Genomic DNA, 22,513 nt, shown 5'->3' on the forward strand with positions numbered 1-22,513 from the left:
TCAGTTAACTTAGCTGTGAAAGGGTATCTGGATACATTAATTTGAGAGGTCCAAGGTTAAAAACCAGCTGATTGTGGGTGTAGTAACTTATAGAAATGGCATACAGTATATGTTTGTGTACAGTTTGCAAGACAAGATTATATGATCTTACAGTTTATGATAATAATATACCTCATGTTTTAATTAGGTTAAAAGTTAAAAGCTAGCTCCAGATGAGCAGTGACATTCCACAAGGTGGTGCTGCAACCATACAGGTCTTTTAATGTTAGTATTCCCAAGGAAATGTAGACTGAGTGGCATATACAGTAGATTAAAAGAGCTTCAAGAATCACCTGACTAATATGCATGCTGGTGTCACATGTCAATGGTCGGGCTGAAGTAAGGTCGTTTGATCCTAGGAGTGTTGAGATGATACCGTTCTGATCGACTTTTCGAATCATTGTCCCGTCCACAAAGTATATGAAACCATTCTTGTCGACTGCAATTCCTGAATACGGGAAAAAAAAAAAAAAAAAAAAAAAAGATTACACCTTACTAAGCAAAACATAACTGCTACATGTGTTGGAGTTGGCTTAAAAGTATTCAGGTCACCAAATAAGTACAAGTTTAATAATTCACATTGCGCTTTCTAGTCTCCCCTCCAATTTTTTCATAAGCCAACCCAATGTGAGATTGTTGTAACGAAACTCATTATGTTTTCCCTAGAAAAACAATGCAGCATTGTTTTTTTTAAATATTCTAAGAACTTAAAATGCTTTGCTGAATTTAATCTACAATAAATTTACCGTAGTTAAAAGGCATTTTAAAATCAACTTTAGAGGCCAGAAATGAAAGAACCAATACTTGTTGCTATGGCTACAGCACCTCCTGCCAACAGGACAGGTCTGTGAACTAAAATGCCAATGAGATACAGTGGGTTTAAAAAGTAAAACTGTCTGGTTTCTGCTTCAGGGAAACTGCCACTTTCACCCTTTTTACATTTAACCAGAACCAAAGATGATGTAATGAATGGCTAAGGACTTTTTTGCAGTTTTTCAAAGTAAAAAGATAAATACATAATTAAAATGAATAAACCCAGTAACCCCTTGTGTATGAAACAAACACAACAACAACAACAATATAGTACATGAATAATAAAAAAAATAAAAACAACAGTAGACTACTTCCTAGAGAGTCAGTTTAGACAGTTCACAGTTGAGTTGATGCCTGTACCTTTAGGTCCCATAAGTAAGGCCTCTATGGCTTTGCCTCCATCCCCACATCTCGCTTCATCAAATGGCAGGCACTGCTCCCCAGTCCCTGCCACCACTTCAGAATTCTGCAGCAAGTCTTTAGCACCAGTCAGCATCTTTGTACAGTAAATCCTGCGTGAATTCGTGTCAGAGACATAAAGCTGTCCGGTGACAGGGTCAGTTGCCAGGTAGTATCTGTGGGTTGGGTTGGTACTGCATAATAGAAAAGTTAATGTAAATGAGTTCCATTAAAGAGGATTTCAACAGACATTTCAGATTACTTACACATATGCAATGCAATGTTTCACATTGTATAATAAAGGTAAATTGAATAAAGCAATAAGGCCCAGATTTATAAAAGGATTGCGCATGTTTTACGACTGTAAAACGGGTGCTGAGGGTTCTGAATTCTTGGATGGGATTTACAAAACACACGCAATGGCATAAACACACAATTAATACGTGATTTGTGGGGGCAATGTCTCTGTGCGCTTTAGCCCTTGATGCATATGTAATTCTGTATATGCATATGTAATTCTGGGGCGTTTCTGAACGAAACCACTAAAATTGGGAGGGGATTTTGCAGATCAGGTCTATTAAATATTCCGTCTAATTTGTTTAAGCTGCCGGTAATTGCGGGCCTGGTATTTGCTTGATTATTTTAAGAACTCTGAAAAGCAGGCGTTAATTTGCTTCAGTCAGACAGTAGGCTATATAAAAGGCAAGTTGATGTGGGAGACTTGTCTGCAGCAAGAAGGAGACATCGTTTTCAAGGACAAAGAAACATTTAATAACATTTTGCAAAGAGCAAATTTTTTAACCCTTCTGATCAAGTCAGTTTGTAAATTGAGGTTTATAATACCGTATTGTTTTGCAAACTCCAATTTTCAATACATGTTTCATAGCTTACGTGACAAAAAGAAAGTCTGCAAATAGAGAATATAGTACCCATGTAAAAAAAGGTTCTTAGAAGCACCTAAAAAGGTCTCCCCACAGTGGCAAAGCAAGGTTCTAATGACAGCCTTTACTTCTAGAGTGTAGACATTATGATAATAATGGTGGAGGATATTAAGAAAAGATGGAACGATATTCCAAGGAGCACTAAAGAAAAAGTCTCATATACATGTAATACAATGAGGGTTCATCCTCCACCGTTATTTTAGTAATGCCTACATAATTTTTTTTTTGTTCATACCAGTCAACAGAAAAACGGCCTTTGTCAAACTGAATATAACAGGGAGTGACTGAAAATCACTACTGTGTGACAAGGCATTAATCATTTGTCAGATCATTTCCATCATTATCACATCCCATTGCAAAATAACAGGGCTTCCCATGTGCCTTCTAGTTTTCATTCCAACTGAGCTCCCAATTACTTAACTAAACCCTTCAATGAACTAATCATTTTCAGCTCTTAAACAGTTGCAGATATGAAGTCAGCTATGACATTTTATAAGTAACTTTAATTCTGTAACTCTTTAGCTGAGAACAATTAAAAAGGTCTCAGCAAATTATTAGTTCAATTAAGGGTTAAGTAATTAAAGAGCTCATTTGGAATGAAAACCAGAAGAGAAGACCCATGGAAGCTCTGTATATAAGATCATGTCAATATGCACACTTTAATGATAGTCAACTACTATTGCCATATTCATTAGTCCATGTTTATTTGCATCTATGAAACCTGCTTAAAATGATACAAAGCCACTTCACAAACAGCATGAAAGGGCTTTTTGACACATTTTGATTGGAAATGCATGTCCATCTACTGTATAAAAACCATCTTCAGTGCTTTTGTAGTTATTCACCAAGAACAACACTTTACTAGGGTATTTTAAAGATCGACTAAAGCAGAATATCCTAAATTACTATACAAATCTGTGAACATGCAAATACATTATTTGCATGTTTCATATTAATGAGTAGAATGAAGAGCTGCTTTAGGCAAAATCAAATATAGATGAAACTGCTAAAATAGTAGAATGTCATTGAAAAGTTCCACTCCATTTGTATTGTCTAAAAAAACAAGCTTAGCCCAGCTGTTGAGATAATGATTTACTCCTTGTAAAAACAGACAAAAAAGAAACTGCTGATAAAAGATGCAGTGCTGTACATCCATCAAAACAGCTCCATTAGAGGAGTGTGAGGTTGATTGTTGCTAATGTTTATGAGGCTCTACAGTATATTAGTCAATAGTGGGTGGTTTTATCACATTCCAAATTAAACAACCTATTTTGACTCACTTCTGGGGATAATATAGCATGCATTTTTATGACTCCCCAATATTTATATATTAATGAAAAATAATTTGCCATTCAGATGATGACACACTGATGGTTACACAACACTTAGGGAGTTTACTATGTAAACTTTTTTTAAGCTTACCTATGTCTGAAATCTTTATTTCTTAGAAGAATGCAGGGAGATAGAAAAAATGAAAGGTATCAGTTACATACAAAGGGAGAAGAGAAATACATGCAAATAAAGGACAAAAACAGGAAAATATTAAAATGACTTTTACTGGACAAACAGGAGAATATTAAAATACTTTTTTATTTTTTTTATTTTTAGATGACAGAGAGATCAGACCTTCCAAAGATACAGTTCTTTTTCACAAACACCAGGTACTGCATGTTCATTTTATTAGTGCTACACTGGTTTATTTGGGTATGTTAAATATTGCATGTATTACAAAGAATACATTAACAAAGACAGACCATGCTTTGAACAATATAGCATGCTTAACAGAAAATTATTTATTGAGATCAATAACTTACCTCAGTTCCATGACACTTGTGACATTCCCTGAAGGGAATATACGTCGAACATAATTGAAGTCACCAACATACAAACTCCCGTCGATGCCGCAAGCTAGGGAAACCGGTGCCAGCAACTTGTTCCCATCTGCCTGGCCATTGCAGCTGGGGCAGGAGATGCTTCGTCTGCGCCCATTGCCCATGATGGTGCTTATCACAGGGGGCTGCTGGGATATGAACTGATTCTCCCCGTTTCCTTTGTACAGGATTCCTGCGGTTAAAAGGATGAGCAAATATTTTTTAAAAACAAAGGTCATTCATGAGATTTTAACTTAAAATGACTTTTTATTCCCAACTGCCAATGAAAAACTACTACAAATATAATATAAACATTTTAAGAAACCAATTACAGTTTCAAACATGACTTTTTAATTTTGAACTTGTTAAGTCATAGTATTATGGTATGTCAGAATTTAAATGTCATCATGCCTACATTTGAAATGTATGTTTTTATTAATACAAATTACATTAATTTTACTGTTGAAAAAGTGCATTACTTAGAAAAGTGTAATAGACTCCACAGCAATATGAAGTTAAAAAAAGTAAACATGGTTTACATAAATACACCACACGTCACAATCACAACCATCCAAAGGCAGCCTCTGCGAGGCTATTTCCCATCCTTAAAAGAGTGGTCCGTACCCTTGCCAAACCACTACAATATGACCTAGAGAATACTAATCTGCAACCTGTACATAACATGCAGAGATTTTCAAAAAGTGCGATTTAGTTTATATTTTGAAAATTAGTATACAATTTGCTACTGAAAATCTTTACAAGTCAGTAACAACCACTTTTGGAAATAGGCAAACTTACTTTCAAAAATAGTTATTTTGTCTTCTGAGATAATGTGAAAGATTATTTTACTCAGTACTGCGTTAAGATACGCACATGGGGCATATGTCGTACAGATAATAACAAATAGACGAATCAGCCTTTACATTGAGTAAATTCAACCTAAAAACCTGAGGTAACAGCTACAGATTTAATCAGATGTTGTGTAATTACTTGGGTGAAGAACGTTTCTGTAGCCTTGCCTACCTAACGATGTGTTATTTTTCATGCAGTGATTGTCTTGTATGGCTTCTCGTTGGGGCCATCAAACCCCCAACCACCCCCCCCTCAAGAAAACTGAAGTAATGACTTCCGTTTTCTCGAGATCCTGACATAACAAAGATCTCGACATAACAAAGACTTTTTTTCCCCCAATGGCCTCAACGAGCCACCGTAGTCTTGCAATGCTAACAAACCAAAGACGACAAGATAAACCTTTGGCAGACCAAACCATGCTTAATGCATTTTCTAACTTGAATGCCCTAAGAGCACCAGTCATTATAGATAAACATTAAAGTACTCCGCAAATACAACTGTTTTTGGCTTCAAAGAGGAACATCAAAGGACGATTACATGCTGTGAGAGTTAAATTATTCATATTCAGCAATGTGTTAGAATTCAAGCTCAACTGAATCCTAGCACAGTCCTCATTACTACATAGATCAATGACTCCATCAAGGTCTGCTGTATGAATGACTAGCTAACACCAATACATGCATGTCATTATAAATCTCAATATTCTGTAAACCATGCGAACCGTATGCTTGTTTGTTATTTATTGCTTAGCTGGTTTCATTGTGTTGGGAAGGCTTAAAAGAAGATCCTGTAACTTTACAAAATAATAAAGCTCTCACACCACTTCAATGCAGTACTGTATGGATACTACTTTGATAAAGGCAGATCAGGCTTAGAGATGATCAACACGACTTACAAGGTGACACACTCGGCACAAACACATGGGGGGCTCCCGAGTGGCGCATCCAGTAAAAGCACTCGCTAGAGTGCAGGATGCGCTCTATAGCCTGGACGTCGCCGGTTCGAGTCCAGGCTATTCCATAGCCGACCGTGGACGGGAGCTCCCAGGGGGCGGCGCTCAATTGGCCGAGCGTCGTCCGGGGGGAGGGAGAGTTAGGTCGGCCAGGGTGTTCTCGGCTCACAAACAGCACATCCCCAATTTACCATGAAGCTCTTCAGTCACAAAACCATGGATTTTTAAACATCAGATACTGATGCCGTGGACAAGTGTGAAATTTAAATAAGCCAGACTTGAGGAGCTTTGAAGTACTGCACAACCAAGTTTAATTCAATTTAATGTACAAATAATGCACAGCTTCCTGGCCGCTGAAAAGGGACATTTTCTTTTTCCAGTGGTTGAAAAACAGCAATATAATAATGGCTGATGAAGGAGACTAATGCATCAGTGCCTCATCTCTGGAGTCTAAACGGGATACATAGTATAGAAATGAGTTCCATGTAGAGAACTGAAGTTTATTAGCTGTAAAATTCACAAGGTCTGCCACAGTGCAGTCAGTTGGGGTTCTTTCATATAGTTATGTGGGGACTAATTTATTAATGGTGTTTGGAAACTAAAACACTTATAAACTGTGCATTATATGCAGTACTGGTTTTAGGCACATGCAAGCCATGTAATTGCATGGGCCCCGATGCAGCAAGGGCCCCCTGTTGTCGTGGCTCAATTACTTAAAAACAAAACAAAACAAAATTATTCACCTCGTCTGCACCAGAATGAATGAGGTATTAGTCATTTTACCGTTCTTTTTATCTATGCCACAAGCCATAAACTGGATTATTCAGCTGTAATTGCAGACTTTGCAGCAGCGAAAGCACAAAAGGTTGATTTTTAACTCTGAGTCTTTTTTGCAATTGCTGTAGTAAAATGCAATACATTTCATAGTGTCGTTGTTGCCCTGTTTGAAAGTCATGGTACTGTAGGGTAGTATTACTGGTAAGAATAGGGAATAGGGGCCCCGGAATTGAGCTCTGCATATGGCCACCGAGGGACAAACGCCGCCACTGATTATATGACTGCATTCAGGTGTACAATGGTAGGTGTTTTGCCTGACTTGTCCGTTGAATTTGCTGTCAGTCTTGTTATAATGTTCTGAGCCCTGGGATGTTTGTTCACAAAAATACAATCTAAATTCTATTGTATTGTATGCATGATTTATACTGCAGCTCTTGAGACAAAGCTAACTAAAATGAGAAGACTTTGAATTACCTGTAGAAAACTACTTCTAATAAATGCTGCTTTACACATATTTTCAATGGCTGTGAGTCTTTAAGACATCAATAACAAAAAGCAAAAATTGAAGGAAACACATTTGAGGATTTAATTCAATACTTTGGGCAAGAAGCAGTTTGTAAGTTGAGCATTGTGAAACAAATGAGAAGGTTACAGTGCAAAATCTTGGACAGGTGGTGTCCAATCTACCAAGACATACAGTAGCTTCAGAGGTACTCTGCTGTCTATCAGATATGTGTGTTGTTTATGGAGACACTAGTCCAGTGGTCACATGTTGGGCTGTTTGGAAGACAGCACCCCAGGAATTAAAAATAGTCAGGGTTACAGAGAGGAGGAATCAAGGCAGTCTAATTATACAGACCTTGCTTGGATCTGGGAACAATGTTGTCTTAAAGATTACAATTTTGTCAATGTTTTGTATACAATCTCTTGCCAACACAAACAATGTGTAGCAGTTGGAGATACAAGATGATGAGAGCTGTGCCATGTGCAGACATTGAGCATCAGATTGTGGAGGTAGTGCTTGTAGATAAGGAATGTTGCGAGGCAATCTAAAGTCAGCTGGAAGATGCAGGGAAACACCATCATCTTTATGGATGAGAGGACAAGCAAGGAAGCAAGGAAGATGACAAAAAAAAGCTGGTGCAGAAATGGTTAAAATTAATTGCTGTTACTGCCCTTGTTAGACTTTCCAGTGTAGCATTGTATAATTAACATTATTGATAATGTATTAATCAAATCAAGATAAACAAGATACTCAGTTTATTGAACGGATTTCTAATTCCTAGATGTTTTCCACTTCATTTTATTAGTTTTTCTTTTTGCCTTGCACTGAACTAGAGTGACATTAATCATATACAGCTAAACCTCTCCAAAAAAAAATAAAACCCTCTGAATTGGAAAAAAAGATTGGGTGCAAAAGGCGTTTGTTTCTGAAATTTATTTATCATTCTATCAAGCGTAACATGTCAGCTAATAGAAGCCATATAAGGTCTCTTTAGGGTGTGTGGAAGACTCGTCTGACTTAGTACTGCCCAAGTTCTTGTAGGTTGATATTTGGTCCAGTTTAGACCAGAAATACATTTTGTGCCGCAGGTGAATTAAATTTGTTTGTTTTAGGTTGCAGAATTCCCATGTTGAGTTGATTAAGCTAATAATATTGCAAAGCAGAGTTAAGAGCCTTTCTCTTGGGGTTAGCTACTGTATCAGGAATAAACAGTAGTCTATTACAAGGTCAATTAACTTTAAACATGATAATAATAATAATAATAATAATAATAATAATAATAATAATAATAATAATAATATATTTAACTTAGCCCTTTATTTAAAATATGTTTAATGATTGTTAGCAATTATTGTAATATTATTGTTTTAACATTTAACATTTCCTTATAGTTGCCACTTTGGGGTTTATTTATGTATCTTTTCTATTATATTATGTTTAAATGTCTTCTTTTTTTAAATAAACTGGTTCATTTATAAGAAGGCACCAAACAAGAGCCCACAGGAATGATGCAGACATACTGTAGACTAAGAATGGATGCTGGCAATGTGTAACAGTAGTAAGATAGCAGAGCAGTACTAGCTGTCACTGTGTTAGATAGAGATGGCACAGTAATGGACATGATTGCATTTTGTGTTGATAAAGTAATAGCACATGTTGCCACTGTGTGAGATGGGAAGGATAGATAACAGTGCATGACATTTTTGTGTGTAATGGAGGGGGAGAGTAATAGTGCATGTGACCATTGTGAATCAAAAAGCAGGTCCAGTGACAGGGCATGTTAAGACATGCTAGATAGAATGGATTTATCTGCTGCGCAGTGAATAAAGCTGACACAATCAGGCTGAGTTAAGGGTTAAGGAACATGGCTGCACTGGACAAAAAAACAAACAAACAAAAAAAATAAAATAAATGGACTGCAGGCCCAACCAACTTCATGCAGCACTCAGATTAAAGGGCCACAAACTCCCAAAGACAACGGGCACAAAGCCTAAGAGGCTTCAGGACTCTGTCACTCAAACAGGCACTACAAGAAAAAAGAGAGTCTGTTGAGGATTATTCTTCTAATTGTGTGTTTATTAGCTTTGTCCCTTTGGTTCCACGGCACTGACAAATAATTCACATATTTACGAAAGAAACACCATGTGTAAAAGGGTTAAACATACTTGTAATCTTTGTCTGGTTAGGTTCTGTAATTTTCATCATGTGAATCCTACAAGTCAGCACACTGCGTTATTGCACCTGATTTATTCTGTCATTACTTTGAAAGACTGGTCCTTCACATTTCTCCTCTATTATCATGAAATGGGATGATGAATAATATTTCATCTTCATTAGAAAATTTATTGCAACTTTTCAGCGTGCCCATGCAAACACCTGTCAGTGTTGACATTCCCCACCTCGATTCATTTCTCTGGCTCATCCAGCTTGTCATTACAACTAATCACTTCGTTTATTCAATTAGACATGCGTCACTTTAAAAAGTCACTAACTGTCAAACTCTACTCCTTAACAAAATTTAAAACCTGGATCGATTCACCCTCTGAATAGGTAGTGGCATTCATTTTTTGGCTGCAGAAGGACTGTCTTAAACATTTTTGTAATATTTTATCCTTAATGTTGTCTGGTTCACACAGTACGGTATTTTATGGATGAACACCTTTGTACTTGTTTCTCTTAAGCACTTACTGTAGGTATCTTTTTTTAATTAACTCTGCAGCATCTGCATTCCAGTCTTAATAGATTTCAAGCTGATAATATTACAAGCGAAAGGACACTTTTTTCTTATACATTTCAAAAGTATAAAAACATTTAAGGTAACCATTCTGAAGTTCAGATAGAATTCTACATTTGAAAATTCTCTTTCTTTTATTCACAAATATTTCTTACACTTTTAAAATAGTGTCTAACCATCCAAGCCATAGTTAACTCATCTGGGTGCCTATGTATAAGGATGTATATGCAATAAATTAAAAAGGACACGCTGACATTTAAAACATGAGCTTCTTACCATTCTGGACATCCAACACGTGATGCTTGTCTGGTGTCCAGCCACCCATATTAGAAGCATCCAGTTCATATCCCTGTAAAATGGCAGTCCTTTTCTCCCAGAGGATCAGGTCCAGACAGGATTCATACTCAAACCCGATAGATACTAAAATGACAAGAATGTAAGATACAGTTGACAATGAAAGGAATACACTTTTATCAAAGAATGTCTCTTCTTTCATCTAGAACTTCAAACACCTAATCATAAATTCTGAGGTAAAGCTTATCACAGAAAAAAGCCTTAGTTTTAGTTGGTGCTTGTCTGCTTGACATAGATTTCCATTTTTACCTAGGTCTCTTATTTTTCATACAGCTCTCTTATATAGCAGCATAAACAGCACTGTATATGTACAGTATGTCACACTCTGCGCTTTTAAGTCTTGTCCTTTACATCACCTCTCCCATACCAACACTTTGAAATAGTGCTCATATGGTGCATCAGAGCAATCCTTTTAAACTCAAGTCTAGGTTGAGTCAATTGCATTATGGGACTGAACCTTTGACTTTCCCAGATCAATAGCTTCTAAGTTTTTGAATTGGGCACAGTACAAATATATTTAATTGGCATTAAACTAAGATGAATAGAAAGGTGAGAATCAAAGTTGCAGCCTTTTAATACAAAGGCACCTTTACCAGTCATTACATTATATATATATATATATATATATATATATATATATATATATATATATATATATACAGTGGCTCTCAAAAGTATTCACCCCCCCCTTGGACTTTTCCACATTTTATTGTGTTACAACATGGAATCAAATTGGATTTAATTAGGAGATTTTGCCACTGATCAACACAAAAAAAGTCCATAATGTCAAAGTGAAAAATAAAATCTACAAATTGTTCTAAATTAATTACAGATATAAAGCAGAAAATAATTGATTGCATAAGTATTTACCCTCTTTGCTATGACACACCTAAATAAGCTCTGGTGCAACCAATTGTCTTTAGAAGTCACATAATTAGTTGAATGGAGTCCACCTGTGTGCAATTAAGGTGTCACATGATTTCAGGTTAAATACACCTGTCTCTGGGAGGTCCCACAGTTGGTTAGTACATTTCCTAACAAAAACTACATCATGAAGACGAAGGAACATTCAAAGCAAATCCGGAATAAGTTTCTTCAAAAGCACCAATCAGGGGTAGGATATAAGAACATTTCCAAGGCACTGAATATCCCCCGGAGCACAGTAAAGTCCATTATTAAGAAATGGAGATAATATGGCACAACTGTGAATCTGTCAAGAACAAAAACTGAGTATCCGGGCGCGAAGGGCACTAGTCAGGGAGGCCACCAAGAGGCCTGTGGCAACTCTAAAGGAGTTACAGTCTTCCACGGCTGAGCTGGGAGACACTCTCCATACGGCAACAATAGCCCAGTTGCTTCACAAAACTGGCCTTTATGGGAGAGTGGCAAAAAGAAAGCCATTGTTGGAAAAACTCAGCTAGAGTTTGCCAGAAGGCATGTGGGAGACTCTGAGACCAAGTGTGGTCTGATGAGACCAAAATAGAGCTTTTTGGCCTCAACGCTAAGCGCTATGTTTGGCGCAAGCCTAACACCGCACATCACCCTGAGAACACCATCCCTATCGTGAAGCATGGTGGTGGAAGCATCATGCTATGGGGATGCTTCTCTGCGTCAGGACCTGGAAAGCTCGTGAAGATAGAGGGCAAAATGGATGCAGCAAAGTACAGAGAAATCCTGGAGGAAAACCTGCTGAAGTCTGCAAGAGACCGGTGACTTGGGAGAAGATTCATCTTCCAGCAGGACAATGACCCCAAACATACAGCCAAAGCCACACTGGAGTGGCTTAAAAACAAAAAGGTCAATGTTCTAGAGTGGCCCAGTCAAAGCCTGGACCTCAATCCAATTGAGAATATGTGAAAAGAGTTGGAAATTGCTGTTCACCAAAGGTCCCCATCCAACTTGACAGAGCTTGAGCAATTTTGCAAAGAAGAATGGGCAACAATTGCAGTGTCCAGATGTGCAAAGCTGGTAGAGACTTATCCAAATAGACTCATGGCTGTAATTTCTGCCAAAGGTGCCTCTACCAAATATTGACTCAAGGGGGTGAATACTTATGCAATCAATTATTTTCTGTTTTGTATTTGTAATTAATTTAGAACAATTTGTAGATTTTATTTTTCACTTTGACATTATGGACTTTTTTTGTGTTGATCAGTAGTAAAAACCCCTAATTAAATCAATTTTGATTCCATGCTGTAACACAATGTAATGTGGAAAAGTCCAAGGGGGTTGAATACTTTTGAGAGCCACTGTATATATATATAAAAGATTAATTCTCAAACTGAATGCAGTAGAGATTCAAGGAAATGCATGCACATGGATTAGGGAGTGGTTAACATGTAGAAAACAGAAAGTACTGATTAGAGAAGAAACCTCAAAATGGAGCATGGCAAACACTGTTGCAGCAGCAAAGGTCATTCAAAATGATCTAGACAGCATTCACAACTGTGCAGACACATGGCAAATGACATTTAATAGAGAAAAGTGTAAGGTACTGCACGCAGGCAATAAAAATGTGCATTATAAATATCATATGGGAGATACTGGAATTGAAGAAGGAATCTATGAAAAAGACCTAGGAGTTTATGTTGACTCAGAAATGTCTTCATCTAGACAAGGGATGTAATGTTAAAACTTTACAATGCATTAGTAAGACCTCATCTAGAATATTGTGTTCAGTTCTGGTCACCTCGTTACAAAAAGCATATTGCTGCTCTAGAAAGAGTGCAAAGAAGAGCGACCAGAATTATCCCAGGTTTAAAAGGTATGTCGTATGCAGACAGGCTAAAAGAATCAAATCTATTCAGTCTTGAACAAAGAAGACTACGCGGTGATCTAATTCAAGCATTCAGAATTCTAAAAGGTATTGACAATGTTGACCCAGGGGACTTTTTCGACCTGAAAAAAGAAAAAAGGACCAGGGGTCATAAATGGAGATTAGATAAAGGGGCATTCAGAACAGAAAACAGGAGGCACTTTTTTACACAGAGAATTGTGAGGGTCTGGAACCAACTCCCCAGTAATGTTGTTGAAGCTGACACCCTGGGATCCATCAAGAAGCTGCTTGATGAGATTCTGGGATCAATAAGCTACTAACAGCCAAACAAGCAAGATGGACCGAATGGCCTCCTCTCGTTTATAAACTTTCTTATGTTCTTATGTTCTTATATATATTTTGTAAAGCAAAAACAAAAATCTGCTATACATTGAAGATCTTAATCCTCTTAAACTAGCAAAAAAAAAAGAAACAAATAATTAAGGAAATGTCACCCCTTACCACAACAAGTTGCAAATATTAATTAAACTGTATGAATGAATTCAATGACAAACAGATGACTCATGATGCTGGGGAAACACATATTGGTATTGGGAATTGATGACTGGCCTACTTGATATTTTAGTGATTTTCTGTTATCGTCTTGCTTACAGTAATGTAATACATACAGAGGACCGAAGATAATATTTGTCCCTTTGGTTTTATATTTCAGTTTTATATGATGAACAGACCTTTGACCATTCTAGTAGTAGAGGAACGGGGCCTTCTCATACAGAACTCTAAAAGCTATTGCTAAATACAAGCTGAAAAATGTTGAACCTTGTATTTCGCTATTATTTTGCCTTGCCTTTTGTATCAAAACACAGGCACTCATTTGTGAATTAATGTCCTTTCCACATGGTAACAAAAATGACACACAACTCACCCACTGCTTCAGACAAGCCATAAACCTTCTGATTGTAAGCATCTGTCTTGTCCCATATAAAGGTGTAGGACAGGTTGGGAGAGGCTGGAAACCACTTTTGAAAGAGCCTGCCCACCACGGCTACCATGAGATGGACCTTCATGAGGTTGAATGGGATATTAGTCTGGGTCATGGTCACTTTAAGGATAGGCTTATAACCTGCTGCACGGGAGCTCAGGTAGAATAGTTTGAGATCAGTGCCTGGGATTGCAGTCTCTTCTTGTAGGACCTGAAAAGGAATATACAGCCCAGTATGACATTTTGTCTTCCACCAATGCAACGTTAGCAAGAAAAACAAAAACGACATAACTACATGTTAATTTGTGTTGCAGTCCATATGTAGCCCTGCAGGCTATGTTCAGTAGGCCATAATCGCAGATTTGTTCTTACACGCAGTGAAACTTTGTCAGTGATGTTTCAATGAGGCAGCATGAGTTCAATGAAACAACAGTACAATATACTTTTTTTCCCCCAAGGCTAAGCAGTAACTGTTGGCGCCTGTGTCTGGGTTTTAAGCACTCAAGTTACTTGTGTTTTCTACTGACATTCCACCAGCAAAGGAATCACAGATGATATCTATGTAAAACAAGGAACTGCAGAATACGGAGGCAGAACTCTTAGCATGTAGCTTCACGTTAATATGTTGTTTACTGCATGTTGTACATTGATATGTAATATTAATTTTATTATTATTATTAATTTAATGAATGTTGCAACATTTATATATACTATTTTAAATGGAAGCTGTTTCAGGTTGTACCATAATAACCAAGTCTGAATTGAACTGAATTGGTATTGTGGGGAAAAAACAAACAAACAAAAAACCTCACAAGATAACAATAATAATAAACTTTCTGTCTCATAATTCTACTTTTGCTTTTAATTAATATATTTTTTGAGCATACATTCTTATTGCTTACTGCTTGCTATGCATACTAATGCAGCACAATTAGCATTTTTAGTTATTTTCTTAATTATCAGATGACACCAATCTGGTTCAGTGTTTCATTAATGATTCCCACTTCCAAAAGCTGAGAAATACTGTCCAAAAGGTAACATATACCTCATGATTGGTGCTTATTTACCTGTGTCTCAGGAATGATGGGGCTCTCTTCAGGGGATGACCTGAAAAACGTGGATAATGGAGATGAGACAATGAGAGGGCTGGGCCTTACAAACCCGCTCAGGTCACAGCTGGGAATGTCATTCTCTTCTTTCTTCATCACCAGTGTGTCCATGACATAAAACACATTCCAGGGGATCCAGACAGTGCGGTACTGGGTTAGAAACGGAGCACGCTCAAAGCTCAGAGTCAATGAGGCGCCACCATTGGCCAGCAGGTCAAACCTAACCAAAGAGCCAAAACAAAACTCAGTAAAGTGAAAGAAAATAAATTAACAGAGCATAATCTGCAATTTTACAGCATTCAATTTACCCCTTCTCACTTAACTGCAAAAAGGTTCAAATAAGGTCAACGTTTATAGGCTGTACCTCCACACATATAAAGCTAGGTAACCCTTCCTGATTAAATTGTCCTCTTTCTGCTTTTTGAATTCTTGGGACTTGAATGTCCTCGCAGGATCCTATAGCACTCTGTACATACTGTATAAAAGTTCCAGTGTGTAACATGACTAATGTATGATAATGTCGTTTATTTATTGCGTTTGTGTAAAAGCTGGACCTCCATTTCTCTGACAAACTATAGTGTTTACTACCTCTGTGTTGTCCATGACAGAATTATTGGTTTGGAATGAAGGATTTTAACTAATGCCCTACATTCACCATGGTTCCATTACCCAGGGGGTGCACTTCTATCTGGGAAGGCTCTGCATGCAGTCTAGTGCTCCATTGCCCTGACTGACCTCATACAGCATCCCAACTGCTTTCTTTCCAAGTTAATGCTGGCTCAAGGACTGAACAGCTCCTTAGGTCAGGCAGTACAGTAGATGCTTTTAATGTTTCCTTTTTTTCCTAGAAGTTTTGCAGAGATCATAACTGCAGCCAAGGGCACACTAGTGTTTGTTTGTTTTTTTTCCCACTCTGTCTGTCCTTGAAAGGTAACCCACAGGAAAGGCTAGTTCTGAACAAATCACCTTATACAGTATACACATTACAACATCCATCTTGTTACTCAAAATTATCACATTTTATTATAAATGTTCTTAATCTTAGTTTTACCTCTAGAGATATACAAGAGGTTTGTCAACACTAATTCCATAAAAAGTGTGACCAGATGGTGAAACATATTAAACACAATTAGTAGACATGTCTAATTTGCCATATTCGACAAAGCAGATAAAATAGACGTACATTCCATCCTGCCGGGCAATGGTGTATCCGTGCTCTGGATAGTGCACAAATGAGACATTAACTCCAATGAGAGGGGTTCCATCCGCTGTTAGCACCTGACCTCTGATGATGGACACCAGGCTGCAGAACAAACAAACAGCAAAACAAAACCATTACAATTAACATCTGTTCTCTCTCAAGGCCATCACAAGCATGATTTACAGGTAACGCAATCTAAAAGCACCAATCCATCGTTATTCATGAAATCAGCTGAGGAACACTCCCAATTCCGTGCCCCTTTTAACCAGGCATAATTTATATTCTCTAAGTGATTCTGAAATTATTTCACATTTTAATTTGTTGCAAGTTGTTCTCTGGAGACTTATCGAGATCAATAATTTAGTGATGAATGCTTAAAAATGATAAACTATATACTTTTCAACCATATATCACATAGTTGGCAATTACTTAAAGAAAACTTCGAAGTCCAATTCATTCTGAAACAATTTATAAACCTGTAGGGGCTGGAAAGTGAAAGATTTAAAGTGGCGTTAAGGAACATTTGTGCTTCAACTTTTAATCAACTGCTGTGCCTAACTGCATTAATGCTGGTAAATCACAGCGAGTACAAGAGTTCCTGTGTTAATCATCTTCCTTTACTCTGTGCGATACAGTACAAGACACTGCTATTAGCTATTGGTTTATTTTCAGGTCATTACTGGTTTCTAAAGTGCTAATGAAACAGACCATCCATGGCATGTTGTTACCATGTAGTGAGGAGTATTAAACCCGCCTCATAAGGGCAGCAGTGTGGAGTAGTGGTTAGGGCTCTGGACTTGACTGGAGGGTCATGGGTTCAATCCCAGGTGGGGGACACTGCTGCTGTACCCTTGAGCAAGATACTTTACCTAGATTGCTCCAGTAAAAACCCAACTGTATAAATGGGTAATTGTATGTAAAAATAATGTGATATCTTGTAACAATTGTAAGTCGCCCTGGATAAGGGCGTCGGCTAAGAAATAAATAATAATAATAATAATTCTATTTCTCAGGCTCAGTCCACTTAAAAGTTTAACCTTTTCTTCTACCAGCAACCCAATTAATCTAGCTGTCTTCCTGACAAAACTTGACAGTATCTCTAGCTAAACCTCCATATACTCTCAGGTTTTAAGCTAAAGATAGAAATACAGAATCATTTCTGTCAATGACTATCACTAATTAGAACATCATTTTAGAACTGGCATCTTATAGAGGATCAATGAATATATGCATTTCAAACTTAATTAGTAGCAACGCCTGTTCTTATTTGATTAGGACTGTCCACCTACAGGTCAAAAAGGTTGTGATCCAAAAAGTCAAAACCTGCATCAATCTCTGTCAACTGCTGCTTTTAACAGGAGAAAAGTGTTAAAAAGCCTTTGTTTAAATAACCGGATTTCTCCACTGGGCTAATTATTTACAAGAATTTACCAGCGACTAAGCAGTAGACTAGTACATGTCTCAATAACAGATCATCATCACATCATCCATCTTGTGCTGCTTGGTGGCATTTAGCAGGGGCTGAAGGCTGAGTCTTTTGCATTGGCACTGTAGGGGTCATCTTTTTACTGTTTTGTATTACTTTAAGAACTGAAAATGAACAGCCCTGGATCAATCCAAATGTGAGTACTGTAAACAGGCATCTTAAAGAGCTGTAGCCAGAAAGCCATTAATCTTGTTTAGCTGTGTTTTTTATTAGCATGCAGATGCTTTCCTTGTCAATAAACCCTCCAGTCTCCATCTTTACATGTATACTTCTCTCCTGCCATACAGGGCCCATCAGAACACACAAAGAAACATTATGTCTGAGGCAGTGCATTTCCAATTGCTTCTCTTTTTCTCAGCTACATGGAACACATGGTGCAGTAACCAAATGCTTGTGAATTAAAAGAAAATATCACATATAGACCAATGATCACAGCTAACCAAGCTTGACACAAGCTGATTGGTTATAATTTAGAAGAATAAAAAAGGGCTGTCATGCACTGGGTATAGATAATGTTATCTATATTGACACAAAGCACAGATGCTGGGCTAACAAAGGTTTCTGCATGCCTGACTAGAAATAGAAAAAAGACGATGAATCATTTCCAGTGCTTGGAGCCTATGAAATACCTTTTTTTTTGTTTATCTCGCAAAAATAGTACCAAAAAAATTACTAACAGGATGTCAACACACTTTACACAGATGCTCCCAAGCGTATCATTTCATTATGAACTTGCAAAGGAACTCTAAGTGGAAGAATACTGTGAAACAGGAATTATTTTGGCCATATCTTTATCCAGTACACTCTTTTTCAACTATATGCTGACATACAAATATTGATTATATTCAGAACAATATATATTTAATGTAAAAACATATATCCTATATTTCTACAAACACACAAAATGTTAAAACAATTGATCAGATCAGCAGAGACACAGGCAGATAAATGAATAGGTTAATTTTTTTCAGTGTCACCTTTTGTTAAATGGATTTTCCCCAGGTATGACATGGCTGCTGTCTGGCCCAACAAGAAAACTGATTCTGTCATAAAAGGATTTGGCAGCTTGCTGAGGGGGTGGCTGCTGGCTCTGCCCAATAATGTCGTTGGGGTCAGGTGATCCTCGGCAGTACGGCTGGTTTTGGCATGAACTTTGTAAACAGCAGTCAGGATCCATACAGTCAATCAATCCATCTGCAAGCACAAAGTCACTCAAGTGAATATATGATCATCGCTGCTGACGACGCTGACAAAGGATTCAAAACAAATGCTTTGTTGCTGCTCTTTTACGTTTGAACAGCTTGAACAATGCTGCTCCTCAAATAATTTTACTATTGAGGGAAAATATATAGATTTTTCTAAATAGTTGTTTTATAACCCTGGATATTTACAGTCAAAAACACACTGTAGATACACAAGTGAATTATTCAAGCACTGTAGTGTTAAAGGGGAAAACATTTACTTTATCTAGGATTAATTATTTGACTGTGTGACTGGACAGCATCACTGGCAAGGCTGTTATTACCAGGAAGGGGGGACAAGGAAGCTACAGGTTTAAACATGCTAATGCGCCCTTTAATTATAAATACAAACAAACGACACAACAAAACACATTAACAAAACAAATGGCACAAGGGCCAAAACAAAAGGATATACAAAACACTGACATGGCAGTGTGGAGTAGTGGTTAGGGCTCTGGACTCTTGACCGGAGGGTCGTGGGTTCAATCCCCGGTGGAGGACACTGCTGCTGTACCCTTGAGCAAGGTACTTTACCTAGATTGCTCCAGTAAAAACCCAACTGTATAAATGGGTAATTGTATGTAAAAATAATGTGATATCTTGTAACAATTGTAAGTCGCCCTGGATAAGGGCGTCTGCTAAGAAATAAATAATAATAATAATAACACAGAACACAGCCTTTCACCTTCACCAACATTTACCTTAACCATTCTATCTAACACCCGTGATCACCCTATTTATATACCCGTGGCTGGAGCCTAATTAATCATTTCATCATTTATCACCTGCTGGCTCCAGCCACATTCCCACGTGTTTTGACAGGGAGCAATGTAGCACCCTCCCTGCCAACCCATTATTCCCCACACCAGCACAAACACATGTGCACCGGTAGGCCTTTCCCTGCCACACTGCCCCAGACTGAAACAATAAAAGTAAAATAAACTTCCAGTATGCAATTTGCCATTATATGTATATATATACACACACACACACACACACACACACAAACAATCCACATGCTGTACTCCTCCACCTGGAAGTATTTGTGCAAAATATGTTTTCTGTCTGCAGTAATGTTCAGAAAGAACACAAAAATGTGCCAAATGTCTTTTAACTCTCAGATACGTGGTTAAGATTTTGTTCTCCCACAGGTAATATCCAGTAGAGTCATACTCAAATTTAGTCATTCATCTTTGTTAGTTTATACAAAGCAAACGTACATCTGGCGTGTAGTCTGTGGGTCATAAAACTGCATGAGATTGACACCCCCTGAACTAATCAGCTGGAAATGCATTTTTACAAGCCTCTCTGCTAACATCAATCAAGGAAGGAATCTCATTTTCATCATTCAAGATGCAGGGCTGCAGTGTTTGTTATTTTTCATACAGTTTACCGTTGACTTGCCCAAGCAATGACAGATTGTTATGAATCTGGCTCCACATAACTCATGAAAGCATTTTTCATATTTTTGTTGTTTGTACTCCTGGAACTACTGTTATTTAGTATTGCTAACTTGATTACTCCTTTGCCCGCACTATGGTAAGCTGCAGTGGCTTTGTAGAACAAAGGTTGTATTTTAACCCTGTCTTCCAACACTACAGGCTTATATTGTTAAAATATTTTCTTTAGTCATGAATTATTTGAATATGAAAGATCAGTTCTTGAGAGGCATGTCCTGCCATGCTACAGACGTTTCCCGAGAAAGTCCATTATTTAACTATTTAACTGCCTACCATAGGACCTTCTAGAGCTAGCCAGGGAAACAAAGCTATCATTTATATAGAGTAACACATGTTTCAGGAGTATTTTTTCTCAGACCTGTCATATTAATATTTAATTATGTTTACCCTGTATTCACTCAAGGGAAATTAATACTTTCAGAAGTGGCCTCTGGGCTAGACTAGGCTATGTGACCTGGTCTTGTGTTACCTTAGAAAGACGCAGAACAGTGAGGATGGGTACTGATCTGCTTGGAAATACTGTACATGGGAACAACTTTAAACTGGTCTGCTATTAAATAACCTATTTTCTTTGGGATTCCACAGAAAAGGTAAATATAAAAATATAAGAACAAAGTGTATATTGTCAAATTGGAAATAAATGCATTGTAAAATGACAAATCTAATTAAAAAAATGTAAGCTGTTGCGCAACACCCCTTACCTCCTTCATTGTCCTTATTATCTGTGCACAGGGTTTCCATGGCAACATCACACCCAGCTCCTCTCCATCCAGGTTGACAGACACAGTGCCAACCGTTCTGGTCCAAAGTACACCTTCCATTACTGTTGCACAAACCAGGGCAACCCTCTGTCAATGGAAAAAAAAAAGATTGATCAAGCAGATGATTTCAGTAACTCACTTAAAAACAACTTTAAAAAATAAACAAACAAACAAACAAACAAATAAATAAATAAATAAATATCCACATTTGGTGAACATACTGACAATGAACTGGAGACAGGCCTTGGAAAATGCACAAATGCTATAATTTCACATGGATGTAACTGCAACTGGAAAATTATGTTGTTTAAAATCTTCTCAAAGCCAATGAAACCTGAGCAATTTGGTAATGACTGCAAATCAAGCATCTGGCCAAACTAAAAGGTTTCCTTTTTGTGTAAATGTTAGACAAACAAACAACAAGGTCGGTTAACATTGCAATACCTGCTTCTATGTAAAGGTTAGGAATTTTGGATAGCCTAGGCCTGTTTATTTCCCCCCACTGTAACTGGCACTTTATTATTAAAGCCACATTGCTTTTCTACCCAATAGGACAGGTTTAGGACCTTGTTGTTTTTTTCACCAGACACACTACTAGACAAAAGTGGAACCACAAAAAATAATTTACTCTGGCCTCAAGGTAGCAGAGCATCCACGTGAAGCTACAGCAGATTAAAAATAAATGCAAAAAGTATAGGGTGTTTTGTGACAGCTATACTTTATGCTGAAATTACATTCCTTTTCACGAAATAAGCGTTGCCCAGGAAATAACTAAAGCAGCATAGCATCTATTCTAACATACATTAGGATTCAGGCTGCAAATGCACGCAACAGGACCGACAGGATTTCCAACAAAGCGTAATAGCCGTGTGTGTTTGACTAGTTAGGACGGACAAGAATGAAATACCATAAGGACCACAATAAAACATTGATAGACTGAACAAAAAGACGTTAACGCCGTGCTTCAAGACAGACAGCGGACAGCGATTGCTGGAGACAAATCTCCCTAGGGCTATTGTGCCATTACCTTTATATCCTATCTTGTCTGCTATTACAAGCAAGGAGGGAAAATTTGGTAAACAGAATTAAAATACTGGCATATCCTTAAGATCTGTAAATGATTTCTTGACAAGACATATAAGCAAAAATCAATCAAATAAATAAAATGAACAGAACAACATTGCTTCCTAGCAATGAGGCATACAGCCAAAGTAGTTTCAATTTGAAATCTTTGACAAATAATTAAGATATTTTCTTCAC

The 22,513-nt window shown here is 37.5% G+C and overlaps 1 protein-coding gene across 19 annotated transcripts in view; it reads right to left on the bottom strand.

The window, feature by feature from the left end:
- Positions 1–22,513, bottom strand: part of LOC117409088 (teneurin-3) — a 428,090-nt gene that overhangs the window by 16,827 nt on the left and 388,750 nt on the right. For 10 of the 19 annotated variants that reach the window (XM_034014709.3, XM_034014714.3, XM_034014715.3 and 7 more), the window contains 11 exons: positions 22,281–22,301; positions 21,194–21,340; positions 18,769–18,985; positions 16,288–16,407; positions 15,063–15,324; positions 13,939–14,206; positions 10,160–10,303; positions 4,007–4,256; positions 3,615–3,635; positions 1,213–1,445; positions 333–487 (listed from right to left, as the gene is read on the bottom strand). In XM_034014709.3, coding sequence (XP_033870600.3) covers positions 333–487; positions 1,213–1,445; positions 3,615–3,635; positions 4,007–4,256; positions 10,160–10,303; positions 13,939–14,206; positions 15,063–15,324; positions 16,288–16,407; positions 18,769–18,985; positions 21,194–21,340; positions 22,281–22,301 — 1,838 coding nt within the window. The remainder of the gene's footprint in view (positions 1–332; positions 488–1,212; positions 1,446–3,614; positions 3,636–4,006; positions 4,257–10,159; positions 10,304–13,938; positions 14,207–15,062; positions 15,325–16,287; positions 16,408–18,768; positions 18,986–21,193; positions 21,341–22,280; positions 22,302–22,513) is intronic. The other 9 variants (XM_034014712.3, XM_034014710.3, XM_058998689.1 and 6 more) reach the window with 4 other exon arrangements.

This window comes from Acipenser ruthenus, chromosome 2, assembly GCF_902713425.1.
Source record: "Acipenser ruthenus chromosome 2, fAciRut3.2 maternal haplotype, whole genome shotgun sequence".
Taxonomy (NCBI): domain Eukaryota; kingdom Metazoa; phylum Chordata; class Actinopteri; order Acipenseriformes; family Acipenseridae; genus Acipenser; species Acipenser ruthenus.